Source organism: Crocodylus porosus, unplaced genomic scaffold (assembly GCF_001723895.1).
Source record: "Crocodylus porosus isolate Cpor-Errol unplaced genomic scaffold, CroPor_comp1, whole genome shotgun sequence".
Taxonomy (NCBI): domain Eukaryota; kingdom Metazoa; phylum Chordata; order Crocodylia; family Crocodylidae; genus Crocodylus; species Crocodylus porosus.
The window spans coordinates 35482152-35497875 of record NW_017728949.1 but is presented as its reverse complement, the minus strand read 5'-3'; the positions used below and the strand labels follow the sequence as shown (position 1 = coordinate 35497875).

The 15724-nt window shown below is 40.6% G+C and overlaps 1 protein-coding gene across 2 annotated transcripts in view; it reads left to right on the top strand.

Annotated features, from left to right (window-relative positions):
• The window catches only part of PPP1R1C (protein phosphatase 1 regulatory inhibitor subunit 1C), a 95728-nt gene that overhangs the window by 35630 nt on the left and 44374 nt on the right, over positions 1–15724 (top strand). The window contains exons 3-4 of one of the 2 annotated variants that reach the window (XM_019554604.1): positions 3980–4017; positions 8782–8842. In XM_019554604.1, coding sequence (XP_019410149.1) covers positions 3980–4017; positions 8782–8842 — 99 coding nt within the window. Of the gene's footprint in view, positions 1–3979; positions 4018–8781; positions 8854–15724 lie in introns of both variants that reach the window. The other variant, XM_019554605.1, reaches the window with a different exon arrangement.

The window sequence follows — 15724 nt, the reverse complement described above, 5'->3', positions numbered from 1 at the left end:
GACGCTGGGGCGGAAGGGAAAGCTCGTGGTCACCCCTCCCCACTCTGTGTCTGAGCGCCCCCCTTCCCCCCCCCCAGCTCTGCATCTGGCCACTGCCACCAGTGTACACTCCTTAAAAACATTGAAAACCCCTGTGATAGGACAATAGGATATGATCCACAGTCTCACTTCCTGCCATACACATGTGGCTTGGAAAGAGGCATGATAGTTGGACTCATGAATCAGATCCCATCTCGCCTTTAACTGAACATTGGTCAACAACCTAAAATAAGCATGAAAGATTATAGATGGAATCTCGATTCTGGATCAGCCAAGGAGGGTTTGCTACTGACTCCAATGCAGTATGAGGATTTTTATCTGTTCGTATAAATCAGCTCCAATATTTATGATTTAAGTCTTCAATTCTCTCAAGGAGAATTAGCACCAAAATGCTATCTCATGTCCTCCCTGCTGAATCCAGGACTGCTGGCCAAGAAACAAACCCTACTCACTTGCTCCTACTCTCTGCATAACTTAGTCTTGCAATTAGGCACTGGAAGTGGCTTAGAGAGGTGTTGGGATGCCCTTTGGCTGGAACATACATTCAGGGCCCCTTTAAGCCATAACCACTGCTTAATTGTGGAAGATGCATGCAGAACATGATTGGATGGTGCTAGAACAGCAATTCTCATTTGGGATGTCAGGGTTCACATACTGAACCCAGAGATTTCAAATAGGAAACCATAGTATCAAAAATATTTTGACCTATTGCAGTCTTTTGGAGTTTTTTTGCAACAGAATAATTACTCTGTTATTTTTTCAGTCAAGAAATAAGTGAAAACCAAGAGCTGGCATTTTCTGAGGTGTACCTTGAGTCTAACAATGGGTGCCTTGAGTCTAACCAAGTCATGAACCACTAGGCTAGATTCTTGGGGTTTGGCCCTGGCTCAGTTAGGGAAGCCAGTATATATGGTAAAGAGAAATTTAGTAAATAAATCAAATTGCTTACCTTAAGTGAGTTTACAGAGGCTTAGAAGTTCAAACCAAATCACCACAAGAATGCACACATACAGATTTCTATTGTTCATTTAGCATTTTGGTAAGGAGCCAGAGATCTTTGGTTTTGTTTAGTTCACATAATTATATTCCTTTCACCCTATTCCCTGCCTTTTCATCCCACAATTTATCTATTGGCTCATAGCTTTTCTCTATGGGAAATTATAGGTATAATTTGGGACTGAGTACCCTTCTCTGAATCGGACTTACATTGCTTTCCAAGCTACATTGGGAAAAGGAACTCTTCAATTTCATCCACATGGGTATAACTCTATAGCAATAGTACTCTAATTATACAGTATAATTCTTCCAGTAAATTTCCCTGGGTACAGTAGCTCTCTGCTGTTCACTGCTGCATTTTGTTCTGCACCCCTTTGCTCTTCTTGCTTATCATAAAATCTATCTCTTACCTCTGGCTCATCTCTGGTTTCTGCTTCTGCTTCTGTTGCCATGCAGCTGAATGATTCTTGGCAGTCCTATGATGATGTTGCCGTCAGGCTGCCTGGTCACCTGGCTCTAACTACTACTATTTTTTTCCTCCCCCTATATCAAATGTACCAGTTTTCTTTTCTCCTTCAGTTCTGATTCAGCTGTAACTTCTCCATTTTCATAATCCTCTCTTTGCCCATACAGTAAGAATTAAGTTTATGTCTGCCTTCTACCTCCAAACTGTCCACTAGCTCTACTTCATCTCCCTGGCTCTAGTTCTCCTTATTTTCCCCCTCTTGTGCTTCATTTTTTCACTATCTTCTGGCATGCTCCTTTCAAAATACAAGCATGCCTTGTTCTCTCCATCTTCTAAAAAAGCATCTTTGACTCCAACTAGTTCTCCAGCTGTCATTTCTTTTGCTTCCTTCCCTTTACTCTTTAATTCACTGAATGCTGCCCTCAACAACTGCTTTGAATTTGTCTTCCTCAGCTCCACGGTGGATATTCTCAAGGCTGGTATTGGATCTCTCCATTTCACTGTCGTTTCATAGTCTTAATTTGTACATTCTTAAATTTTGACAATGCAACTCTGCTAGGCATTTGGCACTGTGTCTAGATATACAGGTAAATCATGTTCATATGACTGACTGCTAGGTAAGTGCTGCTGTGAATAAGACAAACAGGAAAGTTTAGCAGCACTGTCCAGTGCTGGCAGGTTTAATGTGATCCTGTTGAGAAGAAATTTTATAAGTGCAATCTTTCCTGATAAGAGCTGTACAAGCCTTAAGGAAATACATATGAAACCAGGCAAACCTTATTGCAGGTGTTATTCCCAATCTAAATTTCAGCTTTAGTTTGCTGATAAGCCCATGAATCTAGACAGGTTGGGGGTCTCAGAAAGATACGTGTCAAAAGTAAGCTTTTGCTGTGTTTTGAGGTCAGGATTCATTCAAATTCCAGGTTCAAAATCCAGGGTCCTGATTCTGCAAATCTTGTCATGAAGAACTCCAAGTAATGTCTGACATCTTTCTTGCATATATAAAATAATAATCATCACCACAACAACGTCTCCTTTTGCATGTTCCATCTTTAGATCTCAAAGTGCTTTACAAAGAAGAGTGGGTATCACTATCTGTATTTACAAACAGGAAAATCAGGGAGATAAGAATTTACTCAAGGTCACATAACAGGTCACATAATAGGTCAATTGGAGGAACAAGCCATATGACTTCTAGAATGGTAGCCTATCTGCTCTGTTATGCTACCTCCTCCTTAAATAATTAATTCTAATATTTATTATCTGTTTTGGTTTGTTCTCCATAACATGGGAAGTTAGTAGTGTTAACAGCAGGAGATCTATTTTAGGAAGAACTACAGTGACTCATTAATGTTTGCCAGGTGTTTTGATAACAACAGTGAGGGATACTCTAGAAAATACCTTCAAATACATAAATAAATCCTGACTGATACATTAATCTCTTTCCCATCTCTTCTCTCTGTCCTTCTCTCTCTCTCTCTCTAGCAGGAAAGATGATTGGGGGTGTCCATGGGGATGTATTGGTCTCACTGTATTTTAGTGTCATTTGTTCTAGAACTTTATAATTACTCAGCAGCAAAATCATTCAGTAACTGGTAGATCATTCCCAAGAAATGAAGACTCACTTTCTGACTATTAACAGTATGCAAGCTTTTGACTCCATTAGAAAGGCAATGCATTCTCATACAACAGGGGATAAACTGATTACCAATAGGGGTTAAGAATTTTTTTTCTCTTCTACTATATATGTTATCATGATTGAGTAGCTAGGTTACTGAAAGTATTTACTTTATTGTAGAAACAGTAGTGGCCTTTTCTGGCATCACAGCAGTCCTCTATAAATAAACTGACAGAATCGTGCAATAAGGAAATTCCCCATGATCACATCTGAACCTAAGTCAGTGTGCTAGCATTAAACCTTGAAACAGCAAAATTACATGTGAATATATTCTAGATTACTTGGTAATTGTATGTGAAATTAAAGATGCTCTGTAGCAATATCATTATTTTCTATTATGTTAGATTAATCCATTGTTTTGAAATCATTAATTATTATTTTTCAATTTCCAGTAGTGCCAGTCATGTGTTACATGTTTCAAACAGAAAAAAGAAGTTCCAGTCACAAATGGGTTACAATAAAAAGTTTTTTTTTATTGATTTTCAACAGAGTTTATCACCCAGATGTACACAGGGTTCTTAAGGAGAGCTGCTGAGTGTTGAGCTCTTTTGACTATCTGGCCAAAGCACTTATGAACCTCAAAGACTTTTTTTTCACTTAACTCTCATTTCTAATTTCCCTAGAAATCAATAGGAGAGAGGTGCCTGACTGCTTTTGATGACTTGGCCATAAAGGCAGGACTGGGTAAAGATACAAATCTGTAGAGTTATTTCTTGCTGAGTGGTGCTATGGTCTTCAATGTTTATCCCTAAGACACTTTTTTGCCCATTTTTTCTAATTCTTCCCTTTCCCTTTTATAGAAAGAGATGAGAAGAGAACGAACAGCTCACAAGGAGAAGTAAGTTAGAAACATTTTTAAAACACTATTATTTAACACCCATTTTGAAATATATTAATACTTACCTTGCTGGCATATACAGTTGTTTATAATGGCCCAACCTCTAGCTATCAGCTCTGTACACGTTCCTATTCCTCTTTCAATTCTGGTCAACTTATTCATTACTCTCCATTAAGGCTGATGTAGCAAGAGCAAATTCTATTCAGTAGTACTGGTGAGTAGTAGGGGTGTGCAAACTGGGCCCTATTCTATTTGGATTCAGCCTGAATTGGGGACAGTGATTTGATTTGTTGTTTTGGATCACTGTCCCTGATTTTATTTGGCCTAATCTGAATCTGAAGAGTCAATGCCGATTCAAGGAATCAGCGATTTGGACATAGACACAGCTTTACAAGTTTTTCATACGTACCTTGAGGTAGCAGGTGTGTCTCATGATCGCGGAGATGCTGGAGCGCATGGAGCATCCCACAGGAATGCGGGTGGGGGGGCGCTACTCAGTGATGAACCCAGAAGTGGATTGGAAGTACTGCTCGTCCACTTCTGGGTCTACCAGGGAGTGCAGCTCGGTGATCGGCTGCAGGGGGACCCCAGTGCCTTCCCAAACCCAGGAGGCACCAGTTGCCAACCTGCGGAGAGGGGCGGAAGGGGGCTCTCTGGCAAACCCAGATGTGAACCAGAAGTGCTTCTGGTCCATTTCCGGGTTTGCTGCTGAGCACGCTGAGGAGCCCCCCATGCTTCTGTGGGACACTCCAGGTGCCCCAGCATCTCAGCATTCATGAGCCCCTGCTACCTAGAGGTATGTAGAAAACATTTAAAGCTGTGTCTACATCTGAATTGCTGAATCTATTCAGGGGGTTCCGATTTGATTCGGATAGATTAAAGGGTCCTCTGATTTGATTCGGATTCAGACATTCAGCTACCTAATCTGCGGAATGGAATCAGGGACTGAAGCTTCTCACAACCCTAGTGAGTATAGGGATAACAGGTTTGTTTTAGCCCTTGTGCCATTGCTACAAATGGTGCAGGGCCTAGACCTGATGCCCATTAAAATCAAGGGTAATCTTATCAGTGTTATATTAAACCTTAACTATACAACCTTTCTCAAGGTTAGCTTCCCTTTTCATGTCTCTTCCCCCCCAGCTTCACTTTCTCTTTCACTGGTGTTTTTGAGAAGCAGTCATTGCTTTAAATAGCAATAGGCAGCATTGATTGTTTCCAATTTGGGTCCAAATACAGATTTAGAAAGGCTTACTGGCATGAAGATCAATGTCTCATCACACAATGAGTATAAATAATTCTCTTTGAATACAACAGATCTTTTATTCATAAACAACATATTCCATCCATTATGCTAAAATAAGGTAATAGTCTTGTCCATGTTTATGAGAAAGTGTTTTGTTTCTGAAAATGAACTTAAACTAATTTCTAATGAATGACTAAACCTCTTAAAGAACGTATTATATACAATATTCACGTACCCAGAGAAATGCAGCGAGTTCTTTATAGTGAATATTTAAAAAAATATTAATTTCCATTATGTTATTATGATTAAATATGAAGCTAACTAGAAGAAAGAGCAGATCTCTTAAGTTTAGTTTATGTAGATTTTATACCCATATATCTGTTAGGGTTCATATTTTATCCAAGTACTTGTATCTTAAATTAGTTCTAATATGATGCATTATAGCTTACTATCCTTCTTATTTGGAAAAAAAGCTATGAAATAAACATCTTGATATGTGTGTAACTACATTCATTTTAGGGGATTTGTACTGTTTTACTTACAGGGTTATCATTATATTATAATATACTGTGAACTAGAATGGTAGACCATTTGTAAAAAACAGTTTTAGGGTTGTACTAATCTTAATAATGTCAGTGCAACTCTTTTAAATAAAATCCATTTTAGGGCATGTGTAACAGAACACAGAGTGCTCTGTTACTCCCAGGGATGTGGGCTGCAACCAGGCAGCCTGCAGCTGGCTGTTATCCCAATTAGACAATGATGCTTGCTTGGGGAACAGAGGCCAGCTGCTATATATAAGGGCTGGGCCCTGAACAGCAGGGGCAGCAGTCTGCTGCTAGGAGCCAGAGAGACACCACTGGCTAAGCTGCTGCTCAGTACAACTCAGAGGAGCTATTGGGGATGGCTGGAGGCTCCTGGTCCCAGGCATGACCGGAAACTGCACCCTGCCAGGAAAGGGTGGCCTGGTGGGACTGTCTGTGGCAGGACAGTCCCCCAGAAATGCCAGGCCAACTACCTCCACAGTGAAAGATGGGTAGGGGCAGCTGGTAACCCCAGCCCCACGTCCCTGGTGGGTAGTTAGATCAATGCAGGGGGAGCCCAGGCTTACTGCAAGTACTGAAGCAGGGACCAGGTCAGGAAGAGGGACCTGAGGCAACGCCCAGACTCACAATGGAGTCTGAGGTCCGATTAGGGGGGTGGGGCCCTGAGTCTTGGGCAGCTGGGAGAAGCTCCCAGAGAAAGGGATAAAGGGTAATAGCTCAGAGAGCAAGTAGGATGGGGCTTGGAGCCCTAGTCCCATAGTTAGGGACTTATAGGCCCAGGGAAGGGACTTGGAGCCCAGGGAAGAGGCTTGTAGGCCCATAAAGGGACTTGGATCCCAAGGGCAGGGCTTGGAGCCTGAGGATGGGGCTTGGAGTTCAGAGAGAGGCTTGAAGCCAGGAGACAGGACTTGGAGCCTAAGGATGGGGCTTGAAGGCCCAGAGAGGAGCTTGGAGCCCAGTAGGAATATGATAAGGCCAGGCATTAGGCCATGAAACATCTGTGAGGCATGGGACATGATAAGGGAAGGTCAGAGTCATGTACATAGGCCCTTATCATCACGGCAGGTAAAGGGGAAGCCTCCCATCTGATTAACATTACACAATCAAGAACATCAAGGCACAGCAGGAAAGATGGGCGGAAGCAAGTGGGTGGGCCTATGTTGAGACTGGCCCTGAGACATCAACTTGTTACAGCATGTCATTTATATGTTTATATTTATTATTCTGGGGGTGAATGAAGCCATTGGAAAGTATGTGTGTTGGAGGGCATCTCTCTAGTCTGTGATGAATGTCAGCGTTCATTTTTACTAGCAGGAATTTCTCAGAGCTCTCTAGCCAGGGGGCACTACAGGTCTGCTCCGTGGGTCAACTCCACTCTTAGAGAGCCCATTACTTGACAGCCTGTCCACTCCCCTGCCTGGGGGCTGTCAATAGGCACTGGAGCTCTTAAATTACCATGTGTGTAGCCTAAATGGGATGTGTGGATAAGTGGGGCTGTGGACAGCCTCCCAGCCACCAGTTTCCAACTTCATGGCTTTTAAATTGCAAAACTGGTTGCATTTAAGGGCTATGGGCTGGCAAACTGCACCAGGGAGAGCTTTCCCAGCCCTGGCTTTCAGTCACCCCAACTTCAAAATTGCCACCCACGTCACTCAAGTGAGTCCACTACCATGAACCCTCAGCTTCCCAACACTGCACAGGCTGGGAGTCTGGTTAGGGGGCAGGTGGGAAGCAAGGTTCATCTGCTCCCTTTTTTTTTTCCCATTTGCCAGACTGAGGAATAGGTAGGGGACTTTGCTCTAATGCTCCAGTCCCCTCCTCTGGACCAGAGCAGGAAAGGAGCATTACAGGAATTCACTCTTGAGAGAGAGCTTCCTCTCAGAGGGGATATTTTCTAGGTTAACATCTGGAAGATCTTTTTTCCAGAGAGAGCATGTTTCCCTAGGGAGAAATTGCATGAATGCTTGTATGCTTATAGTTTCTACTGGGTGAACAATGGTTCTCCTAGTAGAAACATCATGCCCATATAGTTTTCTTTGAATGCAGCGTATCTTTTATTCATAAATGATATCTGTACATAGGCAGTATTCTTTAGGGATTCAGAAATCCAAAATGCAGTCTCAAGGCTCTTTTTCTGTAGGACTTCCAATTTTTTGCATTACCTTTCCTTGAATATGGATTAAAATAAACCTTGCATTTTGTAAATCTGTGTAAAAGGATATCAGTTTTACATGGAATACTAGTTGTATAGTCTATTTTATTCTGGTGCTCAAAAACACTCTTTACAATGAAAAGTATTATTAATAATGTTGGGCCTATTTTATCCAAGAACTAAAACCCCATTTTCCTTAGAAGTATTTTTTTAATATGTAATCATGATTCTTCATATATGTATTGTCACTCATATATAGAGTGCCTTCCAATGTATACAATAATATTTCTTCATGAACTTTTCTGTGAATGCTGAGTGAATATGAGGTGTAAAAATGTATTATTTATGGATATCAACCTGTTTTGAAACCTGGATTTTTATGTGTATGTACTTTTATGGAGTTGATTGAGGAATGATCTTACTACAGAATTTGACTAGTATCAGGTAAAATATTTCATTGGAGAGGATTGTGTTCTGTTCTCTGATGTTAAACTGATATTTCCATTTAATAGGGCTCCAAGTAACATAAGACAACTAGTACTACCTTATTCAAGGAGACATTCTACAAGAAATCTCTCTGCTATATGTGTAGAGCATCTCAAGGTTATCCATATCATGAGAATAATTGTCCATATTCTTTATCACTGAGTGAAGTTGAACTAATGGGAACTCAGATGGAAAATAAAGCTATGTGAGCAATATCAGGGCAGGCTGGAAAAAACGGGATGTAGAAAGACTGTGTAACTGAAGAAACAGTAGCAGAAAGGGTTTTTCAGTTGGGAAATTGTCTGACATTGCTACTGAAACCTCTTTTTCATTTTTAGTCGCAGACTGCCTCCCCTAAGCAGAGGAAGCAGAGTGTGTATACGCCTCCTGCCATCAAAGGTACTGTTCAGGTACTGTTTCTTGCTATGCTAACGCATGGTTTTTTTTGACTGCTGGCTTTGCATCACCTCTCAGGACTAAAAACCAAGGACTAGATAAACAGTGAGCACACTTGCCCATGGATTAATTGACTAAGCAGTGCTGGATGTTTAGTTCTTCTCAATCTACATCTTATAAAATAAATTAATTCCCCTCTACATTTCCTTCTGAGGGAAGTGTCTTAGCAACATAGGTAGAAAACAGCCCCTTCTCAAATTCCAAGTGCTTTTATTAGCCTATGATAACGTATACTTACATCCTGCACTTGTATCTATGCAACAAAGTTCATTGCTTTGAACAGAACTGACTGAATAAGAAAGTGTTTGCAAAATCAGCTCTATACAGCTTACTTTTTACTTAAAGCGTTCTCTTGTGTTCTGCCTTGCTTTCTGAGCAGATGCTCAAAGGAATTATGGTCAAAGCTACATATTGAAAATCTGATCTTGGAGGCCTGGAGCACTTAAAATGAAGTCAGGAGGAAACAAGAACTTCCAGCAGCTCCCTAAAGGGGCTTGGTGCTTTTCAACAGTTATAGAGCAATGACTGGGACTTTTGGGTTTAGCTGAGTTTCTAAAATGGTGCTTAGCTGAGTTTGTCTTGGCCACATTTGTAGCTAAGTGTGTTCAGCACTGATTCACTAAAGCCTTTAGTCAATATTCTGGCAGTGGTGGGTCATTTTATGGCACAGGCAAAGGTCTGTTCCTGTAAGAAAATGGTTTCCTGCCAGATGCTGTGGATCCTGAATTCCTATCTCTCCCAGTAAACATAATGTATCACGTAGCAAACAAATAGAATTACAAAGAGTTAGCGTTACTTTCAGGAAAGCTACTTTGTAGTTAGGAAATACCTTGCCAATTTATTCTACAATGCAGGTACAAACACCTGGTTCTGTAACATAAATTCTCCAGTCCTGCTCTTAGTAGCAGTTAAAATTATATCAGCCAAGTGCACAGGAGAATTTCCTATTTATCACACTGGGGTAACATTTCTTCACTGGATATTAGAAATCGAGTGCTCTAGCCAGATAAATTGATATAGAAAAGGCAGAGGAGGCAATAATGTGTATTACTTTTACTAAAATATTGTCTTGCTCTACATTAACTATAATTTAAATGCTTTACAAACTAAATGCTGCATGCATGCATTATATTATTTCATAATGACTGTAACCTGCCATTGTCCCACAAGGTTTATGGTTATGTTCAGGTAATGTTTGGGAATTAGATGGCATTGCCTACTTGTTCTTCAGACTCAGTAGAGGAATAACTAATGTCTACTGAGTGGCACTGACATGGGACAGATGCTCAGCTTAGGAACTGAGTGATTTCCTTTGAGATACAAGAAAATAGAGCTGGGCTGATGTGGCTTGTGAGCAAAACAAAACATAATACCAAATCCCCCAAAGCATTCTAAGCACTACCCACTGCTGTACTCTTGGCTACATCACTGTGAACCTTGCAACTTATTGAGTGAATTGGCTTAGGGACTACAGATACACAATGGTGTCTTTGAGAACAAAATGCTGATTTAAAAAATCCTACCATATCTTCTTTTCCTTTATAAGACAACATACTTGTTACTTGGTGTAGACAAATGGGCTAACAAGTAAATAATGTAATAAGAAATGTACAACTCTGAAGTGCAGAATTCTTTAAAGCGCTAGAGATAATTTAAATCACTCTATTCTTCTGGTAGGTGTTGAAAAGTCTTTTTTTAGCAACATGATGGTATTAAGAAGATGCATAATTGTACATTATTTCCCAAACCTTTTTCACATGCTAGTTTTCACTGTGCTCAGAATATTTATCACATTCTGCAATAGAGAACAAGATTTTGAAGGTGTAGAAATCCACTAATGGCTTCTCAACAAAGACTGCTCTATGTTTTCTGTTACTGTTGTGAATGAATAATCTTGGGATATGGGACAAGAATACATCCTGTTTCTTTACATTACAAGATGAGGGTAATAAATCTCAATTTCTATCTCCAGCCTGAAAGCAGAATAGTAATAGCATGTAATAGTAAACACTATCATTTCCTATATTGAATTGGCTTTTAAAACTGACTTGTCAGTGCAATCCAAGTTTACAGTCATAAGTCAAATACATGAGTGCAGAACCTGGTAGCACAGTGCAGCAGTAGGCACAGAGACCTATTTGAAAGACATATTATAATGAAGAGTAAGATTTATCTCGGCTCTTCAGTAGAAGGGGTATGGGAACAGCAAGAAGATTTATATTTAACTCTGACTCAAGCTTTTAGACTAGTTTTTGGACTACTTGTTTTTCATTTGTTTGTTTGAAATATAAGCCTGTTGGTGTATTCCTAGCAGGTCACTTGAAAAAATGACTGAATTCTGAATGAGGAAGAAAGAGAGAATACTGGTCTGTGAAATGTAATGGAGTGAGCGTCTAGAAGAAAGAAAATAAGAGTAAACTAAAATGTACTTTACCAAATTAAAACCAATTGTTACCTTAACATGTTAAAAGGCTGGCAAGAAAAATCTACATCAGACAGCAGTAACATGTGATCAATTAGCAATATAACATCATGGTTGAAATATATGTTGGAAACTGTAGGAACCCACTAAATCCACACACAAGCATGGATAAATTGGGGTCATTGTGGCTCATGGTAAATACTAAGTAACTTCAACAGAAGTTGCTGCACTGCATAGCTTTTCTAGTATTACATGGATTTAGGGCATGCCCATTTGGTGATTTTACCTTACTAAATAGGGTCTGAACATTGTAACACAATGGTTTGTGAATTGTGACATGCTAGTTTGCATGAAGATTCAATGTCATGTTGTGGCACAAACTGATGGGTTCATTATCTGTGTGTACTTTAGCTTCTACCAATATTTTCCTAAATGAAAGGTTATCAGAGTCCCCAGGGCAAAAGAAAAATAGCTGACACACCTTAGAATTTTTTTTTTACTGGAATGCATTGGACTAGAAAAATCAATCTGAGTGCTATTGATTTAAGAGAATATCTATGAAGCAAATGAGACAGCAGACCAGATAACAGTTCAGCATAGTAGCCCTCTTAGTATTACATTACCATGCTTAATGGACATCAAGAAGCATTTTCCATTTTGTTTTTGAAAATATTTTCCCTTCCCAGCCCTTTCCCAGTGGTCCCTGATTCCCTGCATATGTAGTATGTTTGTAGCAAATTCAGAATCTGAAGATTATATTCCTCCTACATGAAATTGTTGCTACTTTGGATGTTCTCAAGCATGCCGCTGTTTTATTTTATGGCCTGTCGCATGGTTCTTTGGTAAATCCACTGCTTCATCATCCTAACTGATAATAGCAAGAATAATAAACAATATGCTGGAAAAAATATTTTGCCTAAGGACAAAAACACTCAAGCATCCTGGGCTAAATTCTTGATTTACATAAGTCCAGAAAACTCCATTGACTTCAATGTGTTTTTGTTTGTTTGTTCTGCCAATGGAGGATATCACCGTATGCATGAAGCATCAATGATTTCATTCAGCTGTACTTAATTACACACCTACCTATCTCCCCTCGTCAGACACACCACCCATACTCACTCACTAGTCACACTCAACTGTAATCACCTTCCTCTCTTAACTCTTCCTGCTCACCACCCCATGTCCTGAAAAGAATATGCACACAAGTCATATTACCTTCGCATCCAGAGATTTATTTTTACCTTCTGTGAAGAGTGTGGCACTGGCAGTTGGAGATAAGACACAGAATAGGTGAGCTATATGTCTGACTCAGTGGGCACATCTACATGAGACATTACTGTGAAGTAGACTAATTAGCTCCACAGCAAATTTCATGCATCTATGTGTGTCCCTATTGGGCTGGAGTAAACTAATTAACTCAGCAGCAAAATAGTACTTGTATTTACAAATACTATCCTGCTGTGGAGCTTTTTACTCCACAGCAGCACACATATAGACACCGCTCTGGCTGGCTGGGGCATGAAGGTGCTTTAGTGCATGGGCTGCCTGCTGGCTAGCCCCACACTGGAGCACCCTCATGACCCAGCCACCCCCTCTGCAGGACATTGAGCTGGGGTGGCAGGGACCAGCCCTAGGCTGGCAGGCTGACTTCTGGGACCTCCTGCCAGCTGAGGTTGCTCCACCCTGGCTCAGTGTGCTCTGGTCCCAGGTGCATGTTCAAACGGTGCTCCCGGGAGCAATAAACTCAAGAACAGTAAGTACCAGAGTTTATTTCTACACAGTAATTGCACATGTAGATGTGCCCAGTACATTCATACTCACCAGCTATTCCTGTTTAAGTCTTGCCCTCCACATATGTGAACTCACTCTGATCCCTACAGAACTTTACAGTGTAGCAAAGCCAGGCTGGATCATGGGCCCAGAATACATCAGGTAGAGAGTGCAACGGTATCATCCTTTGAAAGGAAACAGTGATTAAAATAAAAAGATTTACAAAGTCAAAATAAAGGCAGAGTCTGAGATGTTCATAAGCCTACACATAAGCCCAGGGCTCACCAATCTCCACATTATTTACATACTTCTATTATTAACACCAACAACTGCTTAAACAACAGAAAGAGCTCCCAAAAGTCCATTTTACAGACCTTATCAAAGATGGGCCATCAAAGCTATGGTTCTGCTGACTAGGTATGCAGGAATGGGCAGAGAACAAGAACCCTTCACTCAGCTCAGGAAACCAGTCCAGGGAACTGGTACAAACAAGACCTGACCCAACAATATTAGAAATGAACACAGAGATTCCCATTGACTTCTGTGGGCTTTGGATCAATCTAATCATGTTGCTTTTAGTGTTCATTAAGCCTTTAACAAGCCATGACTTGACTCTTTTCCCACAAAATTGAAAAGTGACTTTCAATCCAGTATTTCATCTCAAGTTATACATCCGCTCACATTTTATTCCTCTTTTGTCCTTATATAGCACTGCTCAGTGTGATGCAAGATTCCTTACTTTTATTGAAAAACCTGCCAGATAATAGATCACTAATGTATTTTAATTTAGGAATAAAGCTATTTTCTAGCAGGAGGCACAATTGGATTGAATATGAACTTTTCTAAAACTAAAGGATGGTCTAAGTTAGGATTCTGATGCAACTTGTTACATAACCCGAAGTCACTTGTGAAGCATGGATCCTCCAAAGCTCCAGGAATGTTCTTATCTAGGGATCTGATCTGTGCACATCTCTACCATTTATGGCTATAATTGATATTAGATGAGCTCATTCTGGCTTGTCATGAAATTCAAATGCTGACCTGTTTAGTGCCTGCTTACTCTTTCCTCCAAAGAAAACAATAAGCAGAATAAGTGTTTAACAGCAAGATATACCTACTGAAGTGCATTTTTTATTAAAATATTTAGTACAATATATAACCTTGATCCAATTCTGTAACCCCTTAGACCAGATCAGTGATATCTGGTGCACTTCTTATTTCTGACTTAAAGTTAATAACTAATCGGGATGGAGTAGTAGATACTGATACTGTTAGCATGGTGAACAGAGTTCACAGAGTCCACAAGAGCTGCAGTGGAGCATGGTTCCTCGCAGCACCACCTGCAAAATGCTCCGGCTATACTTGGACTGCAACAAGCTCACTTAACCTTGACCTGATGTCTATGATCCTGAACATCAATGCAGATTTGTCTGCATTTGCAAATCTACTCCCTTCACTTCTGCATGTGCTACGTTTTCCTTTTTTTCTAAAATGGGAACACTTTACAAACGAAAGGGGATAACTTGTCATTTTGTTGTTTGTTATTGTTACGTGTTACTATTTGTTACTGTACATGTAGGAGGATGCACATAGACTCCTAAAAAATTCAGTAGTCCTAAACGCACATATACTGATATCACTGCCATTCAAGGGATTGGCTTGGCTTGAGGATTGGCTTGGGGAGCCAAGTCACTTGCTGGTCAGATGGTTTGGAACAGTTTAGAAAGGTTTCTTCACTTTTATTGCTGGAATAGTATCCAACAACTCTTAGCAAACCCACTTGTAGTCCTGGGTGGGGGGGAGGAATGGGAAAATCGATTTTCCCCTGGGCATTGCTCCTTTGTCTTGCTCATGCTCAGCCACTTAGTGCTTCCAATTCTGTTGCTAAACAACCCACCATGACAACAAATGAGGGTGAAGAATTTGCCCCAGTGAGCTGGCATTTGTATGCATCACCCTTTCAGTAATAATAAACAGCAACTCTGTCAATGTGCCCTGTTTCATACGTACAACTTGCAGTGATGCCAGGTGAGTATTACATATATAAACCTGGACGAACCAATGGGAGAAAATGCATCTTAGAGTCTTGAACCAGTATAGATTTTTATTTTGCTACGTGATCTTTTAACTGTCTCTCAAAGTGTGTATGGAGTTTGGATTGAATGAATTTTACGTCACGGTGCCCATACCCCATATCTGCCTCTGGTTCATTTCTGTACTTCTGTGTTTCAGTCACAGGGCTCAAACTGTACATTTTTCACTGAAGTTTGACTTTGAACAAGCTTCTGTTCTGATACCATTTAACGTATTGAAACAAGTATAGGCCTTGTTACACCTTACACTGTGAACCACATAAATGTTGATGGCTGTTAGGGCTAGCTTGAGTTTGGAGCAGGGACATGGAGGACTGAAAGGTAAGAATCCTGCCCCCCCCATTCCAGGCTTCCCTCCTACAGCTGCCTCTGGTTCCTTCCCCCACCACCAGGGCTCCCCTTATTCTTTGGGGTTCCCCCTGTCTCCTTCTACTTGTATTTGCCCACAGTGTGGGGAAGCAGGCAGGGGACGGTTAACCTGCCTGCTATTGCAGTCTGCTGCTCTTCGTGGGGGTGAATCCACCCAGAGAGCAATCC